The following is a 23,865-nucleotide window of genomic DNA, read 5'->3' on the forward strand; positions in this document are numbered from 1 at the left end:
GGATATCCATTACTATCTTTAGTGACAACTTGAATAATTATTAATAACGAAATAGAAATTATGATATTGATTTTTCTTTTGTGATTTTATATCGAGCAAAGATAAAGTCATGAAAGGAGAGGTTGCCCATAAGAATCGCACTGTCAATGGTCATCAAACAAAGGTTGGATCGATCAAATAAGATAGAATTTTATAAAAATTTAAATTAGATTAACCGATCAAATCATATTATATAAAATATAAGTTGAAAGATCATTCAACATAAGTTTTACTTTATAAGATTGATTACGAGTTTATATTTAATAAATTGTCATTGAATAAATTTTATATGGAATTAGAGAATCAAAGGTTATCATCTTATTAATAAATAAATTTAATAATCGTGAATCTTAAAAAAATTATTTATAATTTTAAAAATATTTATTTGAAAAAACTTTTGAACTTTAAAATGGAACAATTTGAATTTTAAGTTTTGAAGTTCAGAATTTAAATTAGATTAACCAACTAAATCAAATTATATCAAATCTACTTTGAAATACCATACAATTTAAAATTCATTTGGCAAGATTGAAATTGGATTTATATTTAATGTACTACCATTATTTAGATTTTATATAGTATCATAATCAAATGTTGTCATCTTTTTAAACAAATAAATTTAATAATTGAGAATCTTAAGAAAATTTATAATTTTAAAAATATTTTATTCAAAAAAATTTAAAATTTTAATTTTTTACAAATATTATATAATTTAATGATAATATATAAATATTATACATTGATAATTCATCAAATATATCTTTTTATAGTATCCGATTATTTATCTCTCTACTTAAAACATAGGATTTGAAAAAACCTCTATGTAAATAATTATCTCTTTGTTCACAAATTCCAAATATTTTCCATCCACAAGCCTTTTTTGCCTAACACTTCCATTAAAAAATGCATGTCCATGGGCTAGGCTAGGCCCCACCCAAGGTTGGGCCTGTAATTTCTACTAACCTTTTGGTCATATTCGTAATTTTACTTTTGTAGTAAGAGTGGAAAACAGCTGCGTTTCCTTCATTGGTTGCCCAGACTTCCAATGGGTCCCGTCCGTCGATTCTTTCCTTCCCAAAATGACATTTTTCGTTCCCTTGAAAACCAAAAAAACACACATTGTCACGCCAATTCTTGCTACTGCTTCCATCACAAGCCAGAAGAACTCGACACGCGTCAGACGACTAGTGGCCCATTAGGCATCAGAGATCTCACCGTCCAATGAGAATATTCCATGCAACGGAATCTCCACTCCACTGGAAACACCGCATCCGAACCCCCCGGACATGTACGGAAAATCCAAAACCAGATTTAATAAATCAAGTTCACGTCCATTTTGATTTTATTAATTAATTTAATTCTATAAATTAAAAATTTGCTCGTATATAAGGAGGGTGAAGTGGTCTCAGTGAGTCAAGGCTTCTGCGACAGTAACTGAAAAACTCCGAGGTCCAGAGTCCAGCGTGAGCCCTCTATTTTACTTTTAATTTGATTTTTATTTTTCGTTTCAATTTACGATACTTCAATTTAATAATCAACTTATATGTATTCTTTTATTTTCATGATTGGCAGAGATAATTTTCGTTTTTATTTTTATTTGTGAACGAGGAATGGATTTGCTGTCTACTTGCAGGGTAATTCATCTTGATTATTTGGTTGCTTTTAATTTTTATAATTTGATTATTATTAATTTATGTATATTAAATAACGAAAAAAGCTTTGGTTAGAGTGTTTGGATTTTTTTGGCAGGTATAATTGTCAATGATTCTATATGAATTTACATATAATTTCAATTGTAACTTGGATGCTTGCAACTATAATTGAAATTAGGGAACAGATGAACGTGTGCGGAATAAAATTAATTTTATTTATGTTTGATATGCAGTTGATCATTTTAATTGCAACTTCGTAAGGAATATGTGGTACAAGCTTTTCGTGGAACAATGATAATTGCATTTTTTTTTTCAAGATTTTCCTCTATCATTTTGTGTTAGAATGAAAATTCTTGTTAATGTTATTGTGTTTACAAAACAGTCTTTCTTGTCATGTCTGTCATGGAGCTCTAAAGTGTGTTCTAGAGTTTTTGAAATCAATTGTTTATCTCTTCATTTTTGATAATGCTTTTGTATGGACATTTTATTGTGTATGGATGCTTTATAAATTGTAAATGCACTGGCTGGCTGGTACATAGGTTGTATACGTGAGAGTAAGAGCAGAAATTATTTATTGGAAAGCAACATAGTCAAGATTGGAAAAATGCTTTTGGAAGAGAGTAGTAGGGATGTGTAGATTGCCATAAAATTATATGATATATTGAAATTGTTAATTTGAAGTATTTATGGTTTATATAGGATAGTTTTATAAAGTTTAATAATTGAAATTGAACTTTTCATTTTGGTGTCATGCATCTATGTTTAGAGCCAGTTGGCTTACTTCCGAATTAAAGAGCTCAAGGATGTTCTTACCCAGCTTGGTATTTCAAAACAAGGGAAGAAGCAGGTAAGCTGCTAAACTCATGCTCAGTTGCATTCTTGGTTTCACAGTACAATTGACAATATCTGCATGCTTTGAATTTTATTGAATGAGAAAATCTATTTGCAAATAGGTCTAATGCAATACAGAACATTTGTCATGTCACAATATCTTCTGTTTCTTGCTAATGTAATTATTGCACGTGATCAATCATCTCAAAGAATAGCTATTTATTACATTAAAGAATGGTAACTGTTCTCAATATTTTGCTTGCCAAATAACTAAGAAATATGGGTTTTCATTTATTTTGACACCCATTACTCACTTGTTATTTCTTAAATGGGTTATCATTTTGTGCTATAGTTTTGCTCCTCTTTGGGTTAATCATTTTTTTCCCTTCAAATTTTGATTGTAATTCCCCTGTATGGACATTTTTCACTAATTTAATTCCTTTTCCTCATTATGTTTGTGTGATTTCTTGGTGGATTAGACAATCAGGTTTATGGCTTGTGTCACAAGACTTGGTTATTCAGTATATATTAAATTTTGTAGCTACATTGTGTTTTGATGCCCCTTGAAGAGGGAGATTTCCCCTGATACTTAAGATGATCTTATTGTTTACATCTATCTGTGTAGGATTTGATGGAGAGAATATTAGGCTTGATTTCAGATGAAGAAGGTGAGTATTTTTTACTGGACTTTTATAGCTGTTTTTGTTGAGGAATGGATGAAAACTCTGATTTTTACTTGTACATCGACTATACATCCTTCCATTTGTTGAGTTTTATGAGTGGATTAGGACGTTAGGCTACTTTCTCTCCTTTTACGAATCTATATAATTCAGAGGAAATCATTTGTAGTGCCATCATTTTGAATTTAGGAACTTATGTGGGTATAAGTGTTGGATTTGTGATGCACAGTGGACTTCAGATCATCTCACTTTCTGTGTTTTAGAATAGCGTTTGTATGGAAACAGTTATTTAAGTGTTTTTATGAGCTCCGTTATCTCCCTCTCTCTTTGAAATTCTTTGATTGTAGTATTCCTTTTGACCTGTTCTCAAAGTTCTCTGTGTTATAGTACGGTTCAAGCAGTTACATGATAATTTTTCTGTCTCAGCTTAGGATAGCTCAATCAAACTTCTATTTATGATTTCATCTTTTTTACTTTTAGAGTTGCTTTCTAACTTCTATATTACCTTCACTTAAAATGATATTGCATGTTGTTTCTGTCTCGTTTAGAGTTGCTGCCAAGCCATAAATGGCTACCTTGTTCAGCCTGGTTTTCTTTCTTCTTGATGAGAACTGTATTGCTACCAATTAATTTTCAGTGGTTACAATAACTCTATTTATATGGAGTTGACTGCCTAGCACTAGCTACTTTTTATGTTAGAAAGAATAATGGTCTGTGATTAGAAACACAATGAAAGCATGCAGTGGGAGTGGAATTTGAAATGCATACATTGGTTCATGTCCTTAATTGAAGCAGTTGATTATGTCTGTAACGCTTTATTCAGTTATTATTCTTTCCAGCCTACACTTGACTTTTGGCATGTCAGACTGTCTTGTCTGTGTGCTTAAGCATGAATGTGCATACTTTATTTCTAGTTTGACTACATTGGTACTATATTTTATCATGTCAGTGATTAGCTTGTCATATTTAAGCATCTCAGTTTTATATGCATTGCTTTTGTTGGAAATGCTTGTTTATGTGCTTTTTTAAATGTGATGCATGTGCTGGTATATGTCTTGATTTTAGGGCTCTTACTAACTGAATGTTGCAACATTTTTTCCTTTTTATGAAAGATAAATATTAGTACTCTGCTTCAGGCTTACTTATAGCTCAGACTTCATTTTTATGCATTTATGTAATGCATCCTTGATCTAATAAAATTTTGATCAAACATATCATGTGTGCTTTTAACATTATATGCAGTTTCTAGCACACATGGGTCAGCAAAGAAAAAAATTATTGGGAAGGAAGGAGTGGCAAAATTAATTGACGATGCTTACAGGTGCTACTTTCTTTAAATATCATTCTCTATGAAAAATTTGATAGATGTTCTGGATATGCAACTTCTGTTTAGCATGTACACATGCATTAAATTTGGTATTGTTCATGCATTTAGTAATTTTGTTTTACTTTCTTTTAAATTCATTATCCATCGCTTCTCTGTGCCATAGACTTGTAACATTCCCGCCATTTTGTGGTCCTTTATCAGGCATTAAATAACCCATTGTATTCCAGAAAAATGCAGATAGCTGATGAGTCTGATTTAGCAACAAAGAGACAGACTTCTTTAGATATTTGTGATGTGAAGCATAAAGTGGAAGCTGAAGGTTTTTCATATTCAGCCGTGAAGATTTGCTGTCCTTGTGGAAGTTCATTGCATACTGACTCCATGATACAGGTAACAAAAATTGAATTTACTTTTGATTTTCTATTTTATAAATCAGGTTGAGTAGCCATGAGGTTTGGCCAAATGGCATGTCTTCTGAGATTTACGAGGTGACCAAGGTCCCAAGCTCAACTTCTCCCATGTTGCTTTGTTAAACAAGATATTTTGGGTTTTTTCATGCATATTAGATAGTTTTCTCTATGATAAGGGATGATTTTATACAATTTTGTTTTGATTTGTTGCATTGCTAGTCCCAATGTTTGGACATGTTTACTATTTTCCTCAATTATATAGTTCAAATTCATGAACAATAAGAAAGTGGTAGCTAGTGGGCTGTAAACTGGCAGGTTGTTGTCCCACTGTTGACATTAATTTCTTGTTCTTGCCAAAGATTTTTATGTGGATGCTTAATGTGTATGGATATATGACCTTGAATGACTTTGAGGACTTCCTATTGCTATATGATTGTTTCAAATATTTCAAATGCTTGAGCGTTCAGTTAGCCCTGAAACATTGCAGTTATAATATTGGCTGTAGTCCTAGGTTTGTCTTTATTATTGGGATGACATCTGGACCTACTTGAGAGAAGAGAAAGGCACTGCTAAGATATGCAAGGCAAGAAAGGAGTGAAATATTAGGCATTCTGTTGATTGTCTTGCAAATGAGGATGTCATGGGTGTTCATGTGAGATTTAGGTGGTTCCTTCTAAGTGAGGGTGAAGAAGGATTGTGCTCTTCCATATTTTATTTATTTATCTCTTCAGCTGAATGCTGGGGGTGGAAGTGCCCAAATCATTACAAGGTGGTGCATTTCTCTGGCAGATTGTCAATGATCCCTTTGACAGCTGTCATTATCAGGTTTATGTTAAGCTTGCTGTGATAATCACTTTAATGGTTTGAATCAAATTCGCATGATATTCCTGAAACACTATTTATAATGACTGGAACGTCATGTGGGAGTGTCACATTTATTAAGCAAACTTGGTTAGACTAGCTAACAAACTTTAACAATTTCCAAAATCTGTGCAAACTAAGGTATGGTCATACTTGAGGCGTTGGTTGAGCATTTGAGCTCAATTTATATTGCACGAAGCTGAGCCTAAACAATCAAGCTTGCAGTCTGGTTCTGCTGAACTTGTTTGCGTCCATAACATTCTTTCATTTTTAACATTGAAATGCCCACTTCCTGATAAGTATAAGAAGCTATTATTCTCTTTGACTATCTTGTAGGATAATCTACCTTTTTAAGAAAATTTTCTATCCTAGTCAACTTTGCACTAATTTCTTTTCACATATGTAATAAATGCCATTCTAAACAATCTTGGTGATTTAGTTTGCTTTCCTGTCTTTCCTTTCTGTTCTTCAGGACTTGCTTTTCTGTTTCATTGTTTTTATTACTCTGCATATATAGTCCCCTACATCTTAGAAAGATTTGTAATAGTTTTATGTCTTCGCATAAATCATGTGGTTCTTATTTCTCCTAGCGAAGAAGTGAATATTTTTCTTATTTTTCTACCTGTCTGTTTCGCTATTTGCAGTGCATTGACCCAGGATGTCGAGTTCAGCAGCATGTTAGCTGTGTTATTATTCCACAGAAGCCTATGGAAGGCATTCCATCAGCTCCAGCTATATTTTATTGTGAAATGTGTCGCATCAGTCGGGCAGATCCGTATGTTGTCTTTATTTCCTGTGCAAAGTTGAATCATATATTTATCCTACTAATGAAACTGTGATTGTCTAATAGTATGCTACTCAACTAGTATTTTTAGTAATTTGTAGTTGACATGACTCTGGCGTTTTGACACCAAATCAAATCCAGATCTTAACAAGCATGAACATGTTTGTGGTTGTGAGCTTGTACTATTGTGCAAGTTGATAAGCGGTTTTGAGTTTGAACCTTGATCAACTGTTTCCATTTTCTCAAAATACTTGTAGCTTATAGGATATTGGCGTAATGTTTGGAAAAACTTCTGAACCATTTAAGAAAATTCAAATAAGTCATTTTCTTTTATTACGTTTAATCAAGCCCTTGTATTTTTATTTTGAATCAAATAGATCCTAATGATAACAGTTGATTAATTGCCATTAGTCAAAATGCCACTTGTCACTTTATGCCCACATGGCATTGGCGTGGAGGGTGAAAAATGTCACACAGGCATGTCAACATGCCACATCATCATCCATTATGACATGTTAGCATGCCACGTAAACGTCACATAATGTAGAATGACAAGTGGCATTTTGACTAACAATAGTTAGTCAACCATTAGTCATAAAGGCTTATTTGGTCCACAATAAAAGTTATAAAGGCTTGATTGAATGCAATAAAAGACTAAAGGTTTATTTGAATTTTTCTGAATAATTCAAGTGCTTTTTTAAGTATTATGCTTAGTATATTATATTTACTAGACTTATTCTGCATTTAAAAGGGAAAACGGGGATGTGGGGACTGGGGATGAAAATATTATGATCATCAAAATTAGTGCTCTTTTCTATCCTCTACTAAAGATAGCTAATAAAGTTGGAATCTTATGGAGTTTAACTAGATACGGTTATAAAGCATGTGATACATTTACATCTTTGAATATTTTGGCATATTTTGTAATGAATTACTACTTAATTATTAAAATGTGATTTCACATTCTGTGCTGTTGAAGAAATCAGACTAAGAAGAATAGTATGAGATGCTGTTTCCTTTTGTTTTCTGGTATTGAGCAATATGGGTCCAAATTCCATACAAATGCTGATGAACATGTATATATCTTTTAACTACTCAAGCAAATCAAAATAATTAGTCAAACATGTTAGCAATGGCCATCACAACCGACTTTCCTATGTTCTTTAATTCGTTGTGGTATGTTCTGGTTGCATAGCTAAAACTTGGGAACCATGTATATATGTACTCTTGACTTTCTGCATCTTTTTGAGTGTGATTCATGCAGTCTTCTTTTGTTTTCTTGGAAATTCTTGTGGTAGATATATATGAATGTGTTTTGCGTTCTAAGATCATTCTCCTTTTAATTTAATATATTGTGAACATTTTTCTTTTTTATCCACAGCTTTTGTGTCACTGAGGCGCATTTGATATCCCCTGTGAAGTTAGTAGCTCCAAATATTCCATCTGATGGGTGAGTTTATATTCAGTTCTCTCTCTCCTGTAAGGAAATTTTGTCTTTATCACCTTGAAATGTCTATATCCTGAAGGTTTTACTCAAAGCCACTAACAATATTTCTGGAGTTACTCATGAAAAGCATTGGCTTTATGCTCGAATCAGCCATTTTTTTAAGGAAATGAGATCTCATTTTCTAATCTTTTCTTTTTTGTCTTAGTACATTTGTCCATTTTCGTTTTCTGATGTTATGTTGTTGAACTCATCTGCTTTAAGATTTGATATACTTCATTTTCAATTCTTCAGGACAAATCCCCTACTGAATGTGGAAAAAACATTTCAACTGACAAAGGCAGATAGTGATTTATTACAGAACACTGAATATGCTATTCAGGTTAATTCAAAATCGAATAACACATCATATGGCAGCTTAGGCTCATTATAACATGTCATCCTACTTTGAAGGTTACTAGTGCATGAATTATTCATACTTGTATGCTATTTTCCCTCAGGCTTGGTGTGTTCTTCTCAATGATAATGTTTCATTTAGGATGCAATGGCCACAATATGCAGATTTACATGTTAATGGTACACTATTTGGCTTCCTTACCTTTTTTTTTTCTCATACATCTACCTGCATCTTCATCTTTTTTTCCATAGTCTTTAGCACCTTGGCTTAGTTTCCTGGCTATATCGGGGTTTTTCTTGGGGTGCCTCTTGGTTCAATCTTCAGATAGGGCTTTGGGCTAATTTAGATATGTAACAGAAATTTGATGTGTAACCACCAGCCACAGTCTGTCAGAACAAATTGCACACAACGTAAAAATGAAATTTACTGAAAGGTAAGACTGTAGATCTTTTGTTTATATGCATGTGGTTGTGTGCTTGTGTTTGTGCATGCTAAATCAAGAAAATATTCAAATATGTTCAAAAGAAATCATACAAGCAATGTTCTTCATGAGTTAAGGCATAAAGAGAAACTTGTATCTGCTACAATCTCTTGAGGCTTGTGAGTCATATTTCTGAAGAACCTTTATGTAGGTTGTATATACCTTATGCGAGCAGACATTTAGAGCCTAGCCTTTCTGGTTAATAGTCTCCAGCTGCCACATTTTCAAGATATTTTCCCCATAGGGTGCTAAGGTCTGCATTTTAAGGGGTTTTATTTACAGTGGGGTTTATTAGCCTTGTTAATGAAGTTACTCTATCATGATTTTTTGCTTCCTACATGTTGTTACAGGTTTTGCAGTAAGAACTCTTAACAGACCTGGTTCACAGTTGTTAGGTGCTAATGGTCGCGATGATGGTGCACTGGTGATTTCGCTCACCTTCTGCTACTTCTATAATTTATATGTGCTAAAATCTTGATTCAAGGACACTTAAATATGCATCTTTTGTTGTGATTTTTTTTATTTATTTATGTACATAATTTGTTTAAATTTTATTTTTGCACTCATTTAATTAAAGATTTTTATTTGATTTAATGTTTTGTTTTGATCCCAGATCACATTGTACGTTGGAGAGGGCATTAATAAAATTTCTTTATCGGCATGTGATGCTCGCATTTTCTGTTTTGGAGTCAGACTTGTGAAGCGGCATACAATAGAACAGGTATCCTCTCACACTTATGAATTTACTCGTGTTTAGCTACTGCAGTAATTTATAATTTAGTAATAGCACAAATTACATCAAACTCTTAACTTGGATATTGCTGATTAGTTCGTTTTGGAAAATAGTTAGTTTATTAGTCTCTATATCTTTTGCTATTTGTTTATTATGTCAGCATTGTTCTTCCATATCTTTTATGGTACACCTGAAAACTATGGCTTCTTGGAGGTCCTCAAATTGATTGTAAAACGAAACTAGCAAAGGAAAGCTATTTGCTCTTTAGCATGCTTCTTGAAGTTATTATGATGTGTCATTGCCATCAATTTCTCTTAGTTACATTGGAGTTTGGTTTCATCTGCATCTCATCGGATGTTTTTTTCTTTTATCTCATTGTCTGATTAAATGCCAAGGTTCTCAGTTTGATTCCTAAAGAAGCAGAAGGTGAATCCTTCAAAGATGCACTTGCCCGCGTTTGTCGTTGCGTTGGTGGTGGGATGCGTACTGCAAATGAAGATAGTGATAGTGATTTAGAAGTCATTGCAGATACAATTACAGTTAACCTTCGCTGTCCTGTAAGTGATAGCTTATTTCCTAACGGATTTTAGTTCCACCATGTATTTTTTTTTGCCATTCGACTGGATTGGTGTTTAATTTTGCATGAACACTGAAGTGCCTCATTAAGTAGTTAACTGAATGAACTGGGTATCCATATTGAATTATTGATTGTGCCACCATCATTATTCTTGAGATTCGAGACTGTTTAAGTGACTTGCATTTGCATATGTGGTTTTTTATAGAAAACATTTGGGTTTGTTAAGAATGTGGCATTGAATTTCATTATATCATTAATTTGAATTGATCATGTAGGGTTCAGATGCAGATTCCCCTCACTATGTGTCAAGAAGGTGGCTGTTTCACTAGACAGATATTGTTTGTTATACAAAGGCTTCAGAAATTTGTAATTACCAAAATGTGCATGAGATCATCTCGTAGTTTTCTCCGATGTTAGGTCATATATAGTGTACCAGCCATGTATATTGTCTAGTTTGGAAGGGTGTTTCTTCTTTTTTTTTTTCCCTCTAGTCCTAGTTTGGAAGTACCCAGTTGTAATAGAGGTTCATTGTCCACTTTTATTCCAATAAAACAAGGGGCCTTGCAAAGGTGATAACCTAAGGTGTATGGAGCTTATGTCCATGGTGACGAGGGAATGAGCCATATATTAGGTTGAACCTAGGCTGTGACAAAGCATCTGAACAGAACAAATCTCCCAGGTTTGCTTCCCCACAACACAAGGCCTCATACCATATATGTTACTCAGGCTCTATGCAAACGTCAGTTTAGTGCCTTCCAATGTTTTGACAGTGTATGCTTTTTGTTATCATCTTTGATGTTTGTTTAACTTTGTCTAGTTTATACTGTCATCATTATTAGGCATATTGCTCACATGTTTACTTCTGAGCTTGATTTCTATTTCCGAAATTTGTTAATTGAACTGCTAACATGATATCTTCATATCTACTTGTAACTGTAAGATGAGTGGCTCCAGAATAAAGGTCGCTGGCAGATTCAAACCATGTGTTCACATGGGATGTTTTGATCTTGAAACTTTTGTGCAGCTTAATCAGCGTTCAAGGAAGGCAAGTAATAATCATATTTATGATTTTTCCAGTTTTGAAATTTCAAAGGCATAGATATGAGCAAGGCTTTTGATGCTTGCAGTGGCAGTGTCCCATCTGTCTCAAGAACTATTCCCTTGAAGATATCATTATTGATCCGTATTTCAATCGAATCACAACTATGGTATTACGTTCTGTTTATATCCTGATCTAATTAGTGTAAAAAATTATATAAGTAGAAATGAAGTTTAAATCCATTTCTTTCTCTCTCTCTCTCTCAAAAAAAAAAAATACTAATAAAAAAATAAAAATTCTCATGGGACAGATGCAGCACTGTGGAGAAGATGTAACTGACATTGAGGTGAAGCCTGATGGTTCTTGGACTGTTAAGACCAAAGATGAGCTTAGTGATCTTGGAAAATGGCATTTCCCTGATGGCTCACTTCATGGAGATACGAATGAAGTCATATCCAACTCAGAGACCTGGAGGCAGATTAATAAGCTTGAAAAGTCAGGAAATCCTAATCTTGAAAATGGGACAGAAGGAGGGAACATAGAGGCAAGTGAACACGAGCATCTCCCCTTGCTAAATCCAAAAGAGGAAGATTTAGAAAACTTTTGTCAGATGGTCATAACATTGAGCAGTAGTGCCAGTGGAAGCGGTAGAGATGATGAAAACCCAAGTATTAATCAGGATTATGGTAGATATGATTCTATCCCTGCCAGTAATGGAAATGAGATCAATTCTATTCATCACAATTTTAATTCAATTCTTAGAACTGAAAATCAAAGTTGTGGACCAATAGGGGAGCCAGACATCATTATTGTCAGTGATTCAGAAGAAGAGGATGTTAATTTGGTTTCTTCTCATACAGATTACAAATCTTGTCTCCTGAATGATTGTGGGGCTTTGTCTGCCCCCCCAAGTATCGAACAATCATATCTGGAAAACCATGTTCCTGATTCTGGTATAAGTTCTTGTTTGGATCTCTTCAGTGACTGTGGGAAAGATGTTGGAATGTCTGACTGGGCATATTCTTCTGGTACCCAAGCAGGTTCAAGGTTCCAACTGTTTGGTGAAGATTCTGATGTCTCAGATGTTCTTATTGATTTGGAGCGTTCTGGGGTCACATGCTCTGGACCTATGAACAGTTACACATTAGCTTCAAAGTCAACCATGAACAGTTACACATTAGCTTCAGAGTCAACCATGAACTCCAGCGGACAGGTTCCTGATTCTTCTATTTTCAGTACCAATATTAATGAAGATGATGACCTGGTTGATAATCCCTTTGCATTAGTAAGTGCGGACCCCTCTCTACAAAATTTCCTTTCTCCTCAACCGGTTGGAACCTCGGAAGAAACTGATTTACGACACTGTCGCCCCATATCAAACAGTACCCATACTGAGGATTGGATTTCTCTTAGGCTTGGCTGCAATGGCGAGAGTATTGGCAGTAGTGTTGATACTATTGCTCAGTCGGCTGTTTCAAAGGGGTTGGATTTAATTAATGATTGTAGATCAAATGAAGGTAGAAACGTCTAATTAGTACTGTATTTTCTCTCAAAGTTGTTTATACTACTTTTGGATTGTGAATTTACAGATTTCATCTTTCTTTGTTTGACACAAACATTTCTGCTTAGTATGACTAAATCCGTCAACGGAAAGAGTGAAACATTTGTGCATGTCTTATTTTATTATTATCTGCTTAGGCTGACAATCAAACGCACGCATTACTTTACAGGGATGAATGATGAAGCCAGGTCTAACAGGATAGACAATAGGAAAAAGTTAAATGGCCCTTTCTCATTTCCTCGCCAGCCAAGGTCTGTCAGGCGACGGGTTTACTCAATAGTTTCAGGCTCAAATTAGATGGAATTGAAACTTACTTTCAGGATTCATTGAGAAGTTGATATCTACAGCATTTTATGGCAAACTGAGATAATGATGGTAACCCTGTCTTCTAGCACAATTATTCACTTATCGAAGGAGAAACAAGCATTTTTCTTTGAGTTGCAGTTGAAGCCTACTGATTGTATTGTTAGTTGAAATGGCATTCATCTACATCATGCTTTCATTGGCGGCGTGGAACAGCCCTATCAAACGGTGAGCCCTGACAGTTCATTGATGTTTATAGTCTCCTCAAAAGATGTCATATGAGTAATCTGTAAATTTAGTATGAGAACAAAATATGGTTTTAAAAATCGCAAACCGATCTATGTTTTCATAACAATGGTGAAACATAACTTGATTCAATTAGTATGCTGATCAGTCGAAAATATGCTCTTTGTATGGTAAACCAAACTAAACAGGGTAAATTATTTTGCTGATTTGGAAACTTATCTGGGGACTGTTTTATTTTTAAACCTTCTACTGTTGGATATTTGAACAAGTAGGTTGAAAAAGTTTATAGATATTTGAGAACATTATCTTTGACTAGATTACACCAATAACTTCCTTTGATGCTCTCCGTGTTTAATTGCTGGCATTCATGTGCATAACCCTTTTCCTCCAAAAGAAAGAAGAAAAAAATAAGTTAAATGACAAGTTGAAAAACTCATCCTAATTGTCAATCTTTGGACATTGTTGAAAGCCTGGCCTTTGTATTCTGCATACCTGCCCATGTTATTCAGTGTGCTCAACTATGAAAGAAAACATTGTGTGGATTTTTTAAGATTACTGAATTTGTATTGGTTTCAGAGAAGATATACCTGCACGGGACCTTGAAGCAGAAAGTATCTGGTTTTTCTGGGAAGCTGCTACTGAGAAAAGAAACAAGGCAGGTTGAATATTGATTCTCCAACGGTAACCCTTCCACCGCATTTCTATAGAAATTCATTTTGTCACTGGTTCTATCTCAGGGACTGTTCAGTTGTCTGGATTGTATTAGTAGAAGAAAATTCCATTGATAATCGATATTTATATATTTATCTTTATAATTGTATATAACAGACAGGTTTTCTGTACAGTTTGCTGTGTCTGTTTTAGAAAAGGGGGAGGAATATTAGATGCATGTCCTGATGTAAATTGGTAAAGACTAACGTTTGAATTTTACTCTGATAACTAACTATGGAAAGTGGTCTGTTGTCTTGCTGAAATGGTTGGGGATTGTGATTTAGGAGTTCATTTTCTACCTTGTGGAGAGAAAATACCTTGTGTAGCAGAGTATGCTATGTTGCTCCTTTCGTAAAGTTTTTCGTAATATTTTTCCTTATGCGTGTGCACTATGACGTGGCAGTTAAGTGTCCGACAAAGGGTATTTATGGAAAAATGCGTACGTATCCTTTCGCTCTTAGTATAGGCACCTGGGAATCTACTCATGTGGTTCACGTCAGTATACGAGTATGGAAAATTTTGGTAGCTGTTAGTTGTATGATACTTGTTTTCCAAGGCCTCCAAGGGTATTTTTGAAGATACTTCTTGTTGTGAAGTTTAACCTTTTTATTCAGATTCTCACATGTTGAACTTTAGTCAAATCTCGAGCAGTCTCAAAACAAGAAGTGAGAAAGTTATAGAGAAACACTAACCTCCCACTTATGCTCTTTAAGTTAGAATGAAGGTGAGAGTTGTGAAGAAACCATTTGGTTTGATTAGAATTATTAAGAAATCTTGAGGTGGTTTAATTATAATCATAAAATTTCAATTAAATAACCTTTTTTTTAAAAAAAAAAGTTTTGATTTCTTCAATTGAAATATTTAAAGAAACTATAACTATTTATTATAATTTAAAAGTTTGTGATTATAGTTGTAATATGTCAAGTGTTTTGTAGTAAATTTTTTGTTTTGAAATCAAGTTGGTGAGATCAAAATTTGAATATTTTTAAAAGTTTTAGATCGAAAGTTAACGGTTTGAAGCTTTAACATTTCATTTGATTGGTATTTTTATTTTTAAATTAAATAAATAAAAATAATAAATAAACAAATAATAAAAATATTAACAAAAAACAAAGCTCAAATGAGCCAAAAGAGATTATGGAAAAGATCCAAACAATAATTGTAATATTTGGAGTTACATCAACTTATTTTACTTTGAAGTTTTGGCTCTTAATATGGGATTTATTTATGAAGTCCATAGGCAAGAACAGTGTATATTTTTTTTATAAATAATTAAACATAGATATATTGCCCACAATTCCAAAGCAGAAAATTTTTCATTTGATTAAAAAATATTTTAAAAAATTATGAATAATGAAGCCAAATAAATGTTACTTTTACATTTATTATAAAAATGTAAATTGTTTAATTTTTTTTAAAAAAATCAAACTACTGCAACAATATTTTATATAATAATTACCCAAAGAAATATTTAAATACAAGCCTCAGAAAAAAAATTAAAAATTTCTAGAAAAAATTACTTTATTATAAAAAAAAAAAAACCCCACGGCAAGAGACAAATCAGTTCAACTTTGCAGCTTCTCACTTTCACTCCAACACACCCACACACAAACAAAAAAAGGCAACAGTGAAGGAATACAGGCAAAGATCAACAAAACGGCAAAACCTTAAAAGGGTTTTAGTTTCTTCTTCTCTTCATCTTCATATCTGGTAATCTCTCTCTTATTTCAGCCCTTTAAAGTTAATGAATTTAATTTCTTTTTTCATCTTTTTTTCCTTTGGACCCCTAGTTTGAAAAGTTGGAATCTTGATAAAACCTTGGCATAATAACGATTGAACGTTTACCTATTTATAATGAAAACTCAGATGTTTTTTGATCTGGGTTTTGTTTTTTTTTGTTTAATAAGGGTTAAAATTGAGTTTGTCTTTTTTTGTTTTTGGGGTAGAAAATGGAAAACCCAGAAGCAAATCAGCTTCCTGAAGTGGATTCACTGCCAGATGGCTTTGTTGAGAGTCCTTCAGAGCGGTTGGATCCAAAAACTCCAATTTTGGAACAAGAAAAGCCTTTGCAGCCTGACTATAGAGAAGATGATCTAGTCTCCGCTGAGTTTGGAGCAAGCAAGGGCCAAAAGCAGAGAACTTTTCCTGTGCCATTGTCTGAAGTGGATGGTTTGGATGGGTCTTTGGATTCTGTAGAAGGTAAGTTAGTCAGTAATGAATCCAGTAATTCTGTTCCTGAGGCTGCTGCGGTTGGGGAGGCAGAATGCAGTGAGGTGAAAGGAGAAGTTAAAGGGGAGTGTCAAAGTACAGAGAGAAGTAATTTTTCTGAACTTCGAATTTGTTTCTCAAATTTTGTTTTGTTTGTTTATTTTTTAAAATTTCACATATGAAATGCAGGGTAGTTTTTAGGTTTTTTAGTGCTCATTCGTTGTTGTTTTTTGCAGCAGTTGAAAGAGGATCAGAAACTAATTTGAAGGAAACATCTTCATCGGAAAGTGTCGATTTGGTGAAAGATAAAAAACCAGTTAGTAGATTATAGTACTTGACTGTTCTTTCAAATTCCAATGCTAGTAGGTAGGGTCGTGTATGAGAATTATAAATGCATGAGTTGAGTAGTGGTTATTTCTAAGGTTCAAAGTGCTGATAGTTATTTATAAGGAAAGCATCTTTTCTGTCCTTTTTTCTCCATAGGGTGTTAGTAATATTTCACTAGGTCAAAGTCTTGGATGGATGATAATCTTTATATCAATTACTGATGATTAAAATAATGTATTATTCCAGGAGAAAAATTTACTTGTTAGATTCATGAGATAAGCAGTTTTAAGCATTTGACTGTTCACCTTGTTAATCTATTTGACAAATTGTCTCAGTCAGCCTGTAGAATTAGGTTCAGTTTATTTTGAGGTACTTTCATATGCTTATTTTACATCAGTTTCATCTAAATAAATTGAACTCACTGCAGTCTTAATTACATGGGCTATTATTTCTCAGGAAACCACTGAAACCAAACGCAAGAATGCAAAACGTACAGTCAAAACAGAAAAGGAATTTCTTGAGTTCTCCTTGAAATATCAACAAGTTCTTGCAGAAAGAGATGCAGGTAAGTTGAAATAACATTTATGATGTCCAAAAGGTTACTATAATTTGATGTGATGAATATATTGGTCCAATTACCTAAGACTCTTTCAAAATTTTCAGTTCATCTTAATACTCCGATTTGTTTTGATGTGAAGATAATTTTTATGTTGCAAAGAGTGATACTTGTCCAGCCAAATGCTATAGCTTAAAGGGGGAGCTGTTCCCTCCTCTCGCGCTGGAAGCTCAGTTCCAGCATTGTATATCACATTTTACTAAGTGAATCTGCTCTTGTTAAACAACTAATTAGAACTAACATAATTTGATGTCCAATAATTGGTCCAATTACCTAAGACTCTTTCAAAATTTTCAGTTCATCTTAATAGTCCGATTTGTTTTGATGTGAAGATAATTTTTATGTTGCGAAGAGTGATACTTGTCCAGCCAAATGCTATAGCTCAGTTCCAGCATTGTATATCACATTTTACCAAGTGAATCTGCTCTTGTTAAACAACTAATTAGAACTAACATGCAGTTTCTGAATGTTTGGTGTCAGAAATTGAAAAAAGAAAATTACTGGATATGATTTCTCTCTTTAGTTAATATGTGAGCACCAAAGAACAAAAATGAAAACAGTTAGTTCTATTGGTCACTTTGGTTTCCCTTGGAATGTGATTGGAGATAACTATTGCTATGATCTCTCCAGAAGGACTTTAACCATCTTGCCGTAGTGCAGTACTGTTGCCTTAAAGGACTTCCAATTGATTTTAACATTCTGCATAACTTCTGTGACAGTTTAAAATTACAGGTTCTTTTCTTCTTTTATTGTAAAGAGGAGAAAAGTCGTTTGAGTTTAGTCTTAACCAGATATGTTCATTTCCTTGGAAACTTTGACCAGCTGAATTTAGAAGCCATTGGTGAATACTTAGAGTTTAGAAAGTCTTTTATGATATATAAATACCCAAGAGGCACATATTACTAATTGATTTATTCTATAATGTCCCTATATATCTTGAACATCAAGGAAGATTGAATTTTGTATCTTTTCTTTTTTGCCCTGTTTCATAGCTATTGCTGTTCGAGATAAGCTTGAATCACTTTGTAGGGAGTTACAACGTCAAAACAAAATGTTAATGGTATGTGTTTTTCTTTAGATACTTGATCTCTGTTTTATTAATTACATTCCACAGCTGGTATTTGTTCTTGATGCACTTTCTGCTTCATATGTTGACCTTTGAATTTTGTTATGAGTGCAATTGGCCTTGAAATTCATATCCTTATTTTTCTCGTTTGGGTCGGTTACCTAGCCATCAAAGATACCATGCACCCAAAATTTCTGAGAGAGTATAAGAAGAGGGGGTGGGGTTGGAGTAAGCTCCAAATTGCAGAAGCATAGGATTCCTTCTGGTGGTTAAAAGGAATGGGAGAATATTTTGTCACGGTTTTAGGTATCCTGAGTGTTATAGCACAAGCTGCGTCCTTGTGGCTCTCACAGGTTGTGAATTTTCTGAATTTCACCCAACCAACTATAAAATGGATTAAATAATAGATCTAACTGGGTTCCTTTGTAAAGTTGCTCTTACTAACTTTATAGTATTACTTGCTGTGCTAAACTTTTTGTGAACCTCTGGTTTCTTTCAAAAGTGTCTGCCATTCACTCAATAATTTCCATTTAATGAATATACATGATCAAGTTAATGGTGGATCTCCATAACAAATTTAATTAATAGGCAAAGAAACTTTCCTTTATTTTGACTTTTTGTAATGTATGTTCAACATTTTGGCTTATTAAAGAGATTAGTGATTGTCATAATCTGATCATGATCTGTGTAAAATCTTCAACTCTCTTGATTATAGTTTGCATCGTTGACACAAAAAGTGATGCTTATTTGTCTCACTTTCTTTTATGAAGGTGCTGATGGCTTGCTCATGATGTCACAGGATGAATGCAAACGGGTATCAACAGAAGGGCAAAACTTAAGATTAGATTTATCAGCCAGGTTCCAAGATGCAATCAAGGTTTGATTTCCCTGTTTCAATTTTGAAAGTTATCATGGTGGATGGGCTGACTTGCGTACTGACTAGCCCAGCTGTCTCTAGTTATGTTACTTCGTGGGAATAGAGGCCAAACTTTGTCACAGCCACTCAGTTTTAGCTATAATTAGAGGAAATTTGTGATACAACTCTTCCAGTAAGCATGATTGATCCCAAAACTTGGGGTTACATGATTAAAATGCATGTACCATAGGTCAGTGGAGATGATTCGTCAAAAGCAAGAGAGATGGTAAAGTGAAGTGAGTCATCGCTCATCATTATCAGCAGAGCATTGCAATTCTATTAGTTGAAGTAAACTAAATATTGTGGTAGATGAATAATTCATATGATTTTCTATTTTATGTATCACTCTAGATGTACAATAATTATATAGTTGAATATTCTAGTTCTGCCATATCTCTGCTCTTTGAATTGACTCCCTTCCACCCGGCCTCCTCTCTCTCTCTCTGTTGTGTGTCTATTCTTCTGACTCTTCATTTTTGGCATGTACAAAATGTAAATGCTTCATCAACTTTCTAGATCACTTTCTGGAAATTTTAATTTTAATAGCCATACTTTAGTTTTTCTTTTCATTTGTTACCTAATTTAATATTAGTTTCTTGATCTTTTTTTCCTCATATAGGATGTGAGCATTAAGCTGGAAGAGCAAAAGGATGAATGTCTATCTCAACTGAAGGAGAATGAGATGTAAGAGACAGGGAATGCATGTGTAATTATTATACTTTTGTTCCCTTTGAGCTGGGTCACATCTATACATTAAAAGCTGCCAAATTATATCTGGGCCACATTCTTGTCCTTTGGGGTTTTACCAAAATGAGAATCTTTTAATGTGGGCCTCTGTTCTTTCTAGATTAGAAGTTTTGGATATATTGGATGGTTCGTAAATTTTCAAAAAAAAATTGCCCATCTGGGAAAGCATCACCATCACCCTATTGTTTATTGATTTAACAGATTGTTTTGGTGCCATCCTTTTCATTATAATATGTTTTGGACTCATGTATAGGTTAAGAAATAAGTTGAAGCAGCTCGCTGATCAGTATGCCCTCTCTGAACAACAATATGCACAGAAGGTATAGGTTAGAATTCCTGGTAGCTAAGGTTTTCTAACTTCAAATGCTAATCAAGTCTATTGTCAAGGACTGTGCGCTTACTTCTATATTTTGGATATTTGAAACACAGCTAAAGCAGAAAACACTAGAGTTACAGATTTCTGATTTGAAAATTAAACAACATGAAGAGAAATTGATCCAGGAACAAGCACAGATGAAAGTATATGCAGAGCAAGTGTCACAGTTATTGGCGACTGAAAAGAATTTACGCTTGCAGTTGACGGCTGATGGAGAAAAATTCCAACAGTTTCAGGTCGAATTCTTTCCATGTCATTTATGAACTTGGTTTTGTTGGCAGCTTTTCTCTTTTAGGTTGATGAATAGATTATTCTGCATTTTGAGTGCTTGTATTATATGCCTTGGATGCCTGGACACAGGATCCATCAGTTATTAGGTCGTTTTCTCTTATTTTTTATACTAATTGGAAGGTTTTTTGTCACCTGCATAATGCTGAAATTATAGTATCATAAGTTAGTAAAAGGCTACAATCTAAGTGCTATTGTTGACAGAAAAGTAGTGAAGGTTTACCTGAAGTGCTATTATTGACAGAATAGTAGTGGGATGCTTTTGTTATACCTTTCTAGGTGAGTAAGAAGTGACCTGTCTCCATGTTTGAGGTGTTTTCCTTTGGATGTGCTTGGACCTTTTCTATTGAATGCACTTCACTCATCTGACATCCTCTGCATGACTTCTGAGATGCAGCAGTGCTGAAGGCCGATTAGTACTTCCATGTCTTTTGTTAATGCCCATTGATATTTTAACCTATCTTGTCAACTTCATGATGTTTAAACTTCTACTTTATTTTGCAGGATGCTTTGTTAAAGAGCAATGAGGTTTTTGAAACATTTAAGCAGGAGATTGAAAAGGTACATGTGCCTATTATCTTTGAGAGGAACATTTTCCTCAAAGCACTACTTTTTTGGCTTTTCCGATTGCTCCACTTTACGATTTCTGGTTGCATTTAGTCTTCTGTTCAAGTTACCAACAATTTGTTTCCCATGTATATTAAAAATTAGATGGCAAAATCAATCAAGGAACTCAAGAAGGAAAATGTATTCTTGAAGAGCAAATGTGACAAATCAGATGTTACTCTCATAGAACTTGTGGAAGAGGTATAGGTTGACATGTCATTTTAAGCTTTCATTCTTTAGAATTATTATATATATCATGAAAGAGGGGTATCTAGCACTTACTTTTGTCTTTGCTCGAGCAGCGTGAGAGATTGAAAAAACAATTGGAGAAGACAAAGAACCAGAAGGAAAAACTTGAATCGTTGTGCCGATCACTTCAAGCAGAGAGGAAGCAGAGCTCCACAGGAGGAAACAGCTCTGATACTGTAGCAGTTTAAATGTAAACATATTTAACCAACTCTGAACGCATTTTGTGATTATGGTCTTATGATTATACCGCCTTTTGTCTCTTCTTGTCGAGAGAAGTCACAGAAGATGGCCGTTCACATTTTGATATCTTGAGTGTAATAAGAATCATCCTCTCAGCAATTATTGTATTATAAGAAAATTTTCTTTAGCTGGTGGATTTCCTTGTATGGATATAACTTTCTATTTTTAGACATGTTACTTGATTGGAATGAACTGCCATATTCAATCTAAGTTAGGCTTTTCTGCATTTAGCCTACCCAAATAAGAAAGCAAGGCAGTCCAACGTTGCATCCATGAAAGCCAATACCATTTGTGTTATTGAATTACTTTTATACAGGAGAAGAGTTTCAGGCTTAACCAGAAGACCAATGATTGTGTTTGGGCTACAAGAAATGAGTCAAATGACCTTAATTATAGCTTACAGTCTTAAAAATTCATTAACTTACATTAATTTGTTCTATTATTCTTGAAAGTATATATATTTTCGAATTAAATTAATCAGGAAGGATGGGGATTTGCTGTCTAAGCCTAAAGCTGTCAACATTTTCTTCTTTGTTGATCAACATTCAAAGAACAGACATTGTTGTCAGGTTTCAAGCACTCAAAAATGTTTACTTGCAATTTGCTAATGTGTTTACATTTTCTTTCATTGATTTCCTTTGGACTAAAATGGTGGATTAACCCAAGCATGACATTCTATTTCTATCATTTTCTTAAATATAAATATCCTCAATTTTAAATTTAATAATGCCCTTATTATTGTAAATTTCTTAAATTATTAAAGGGATTTATGCAAAATCAAACATTTATAAGAATTTAAAAAGTTAAATGACATAACAGTTTTATCTATTTATTTTATTTATTATTCAAGAAAAAAAGTAAAAGAAAAAAAAAATAGGATCAAAAGATCTTCCCAGTCCAACTCCCTATATAAACCCTGCCTCAGTGATAATAAGTTTGTTAAACAAAAATAAGCGACAGTTTCTTTGCCCTTTCCATTCCCTCCTCTCTTTCCCTCCTTTTCCTTTCCCTTGCCTTTTCCCTTACATCCATGGAAAACAAGGATAGCTATCTAGAAACAAGCAAAGCTGAAAGATCAATGTGGTTAATGAAGTGCCCTGCATTGGTTTCACGCTCTTTCAAGAACCCCAGGCCCTCTTCCATTCCCACTTCTTCTTCTCCTCCTACGCCTCAAGCTGTTGCCAAAGTTATTCTTTCCATTGACCCTCGTGTTTCCAATGATGATAACGACTCTTCTTCTCCTCAGGTTTTTCTTTTCCCCCAAAAAGCCATTTTGCATTTGTCATTATTTCTTTTGCATTGTGGTGAATTCTTTGGGTTTGTTTCGTTGCATGGATTTGCTTTTCCTTGTTGTTTTTTTTTTCTCTATTTCTCTTTATCTTATGTTTAGGGGATTTTTTTTGTTAATCTGGGTTAATGGGGTCTTAAACTTTTAAGGCTTTTTTGATGTTTTTGGCTTGTTCATTGCATTCATTCTTTTTTTCCTTAGTGGGTATTTGAATTTTTCTAGGATTTTTATTATGGTTTAATGGAGGTTTTAAGTTGTGGTTGTTTTTGGCGTACTCGTGGTCTTCCTTGTTTGTTCTTTTCTTGTTTATCATTCTTTCCACTGGGAAATAAAATAACAATTCTTCGTTGGCTTATGAATTGTGATGAAGTTTTGCAATTTTACTATGTTTTTGTTCTTATCTTTTAGCAATGTGGTAAGCAAATTCGTTTTGTTTCGTCTTTTGGTTACTTTGCAGATATATTGATTTGGTTGAATCTTTATTTTCATCCACTAAAAATTGCTTGCTTGCATTGTTTGTGAGTTAATAGAGTGGTGAATTTTTGTTCTATGATGATTCTGGTGATAAGAGATGGGATAACACTAGCCATAGTAATGAAGTTAGTTGAAGCCATAACATTCAAGGGAAGTTATGACAGTCTCTGTGGTTGAAAGTTAGCTGAAATTATAATTTAGTTCCCGAAGTGGGTGAAGGATCCAAGCGATGATCTTATAGAAATTTAATGATCGAGAGCTTGGACAAAAACCATGAGGAATCCTAACAAAGAGCTTAGCCCTCAAGTCTTAAGAGTTTTCAAACGAAGTTGCACAACTTTTCAATTTAATTTTGATATATATATATATATATATATATATATATATA

General features: G+C 33.8%; 3 protein-coding genes across 6 annotated transcripts in view; all 3 read left to right on the plus strand.

Moving 5' to 3' along the window:
- Positions 1-1,417: 1,417 nt before the first annotated feature.
- On the plus strand, positions 1,418-14,691 carry LOC110425020 (E3 SUMO-protein ligase SIZ1-like). 3 transcript variants are annotated; one of them, XM_021439775.2, is made up of 18 exons: positions 1,418-1,502; positions 1,612-1,673; positions 2,458-2,538; positions 3,148-3,190; positions 4,445-4,523; positions 4,757-4,919; positions 6,445-6,575; positions 7,966-8,034; positions 8,323-8,410; positions 8,529-8,604; positions 9,257-9,330; positions 9,520-9,627; positions 10,035-10,196; positions 11,157-11,261; positions 11,344-11,424; positions 11,566-12,772; positions 12,986-13,347; positions 13,947-14,691. In XM_021439775.2, exons 2-17 carry the CDS (start codon positions 1,650-1,652, stop codon positions 13,111-13,113), a joined length of 2,619 nt encoding a protein of 872 aa, XP_021295450.1. In that variant the 5' UTR covers positions 1,418-1,502; positions 1,612-1,649; the 3' UTR covers positions 13,114-13,347; positions 13,947-14,691. The 3 variants fall into 3 exon arrangements, with proteins under 3 accessions (XP_021295450.1, XP_021295449.1, XP_089641164.1); XM_021439774.2 differs by having other exon boundaries at positions 13,942-14,687; XM_089785038.1 differs by lacking the exons at positions 1,418-1,502; positions 1,612-1,673; positions 2,458-2,538; positions 3,148-3,190 and having other exon boundaries at positions 4,475-4,523; positions 4,731-4,919; positions 13,942-14,686.
- A 934-nt stretch (positions 14,692-15,625) lies between these two features.
- LOC110424999 (alpha-taxilin-like protein) lies at positions 15,626-21,842 on the plus strand. 2 transcript variants are annotated; one of them, XM_021439748.2, is made up of 12 exons: positions 15,626-15,786; positions 16,023-16,392; positions 16,524-16,600; positions 17,068-17,176; positions 18,220-18,287; positions 19,093-19,170; positions 19,829-19,893; positions 20,210-20,276; positions 20,386-20,568; positions 21,125-21,181; positions 21,332-21,427; positions 21,529-21,842. In XM_021439748.2, the coding sequence occupies exons 2-12, from the start codon at positions 16,026-16,028 to the stop codon at positions 21,661-21,663; spliced, it is 1,302 nt and encodes a 433-aa protein (XP_021295423.1). In that variant the 5' UTR covers positions 15,626-15,786; positions 16,023-16,025; the 3' UTR covers positions 21,664-21,842. The 2 variants fall into 2 exon arrangements, with proteins under 2 accessions (XP_021295423.1, XP_021295422.1); XM_021439747.2 differs by having other exon boundaries at positions 15,627-15,786; positions 16,521-16,600.
- Positions 21,843-22,706: 864 nt separating this feature from the next.
- The window catches only part of LOC110425000 (Transcription initiation factor IIF, beta subunit), a 4,770-nt gene continuing 3,611 nt past the window's right edge, over positions 22,707-23,865 (plus strand). Inside the window, exon 1 of the mRNA XM_021439749.2 lies at positions 22,707-22,961. Within this exon, the coding sequence (XP_021295424.1) occupies positions 22,746-22,961 (216 nt within the window). The 5' untranslated portion in view covers positions 22,707-22,745. The remainder of the gene's footprint in view (positions 22,962-23,865) is intronic.

Source organism: Theobroma umbraticum, unplaced genomic scaffold, assembly GCF_002168275.2.
Source record: "Theobroma umbraticum cultivar Fairchild unplaced genomic scaffold, ASM216827v3 scaffold_81.0, whole genome shotgun sequence".
Taxonomy (NCBI): domain Eukaryota; kingdom Viridiplantae; phylum Streptophyta; class Magnoliopsida; order Malvales; family Malvaceae; genus Theobroma; species Theobroma umbraticum.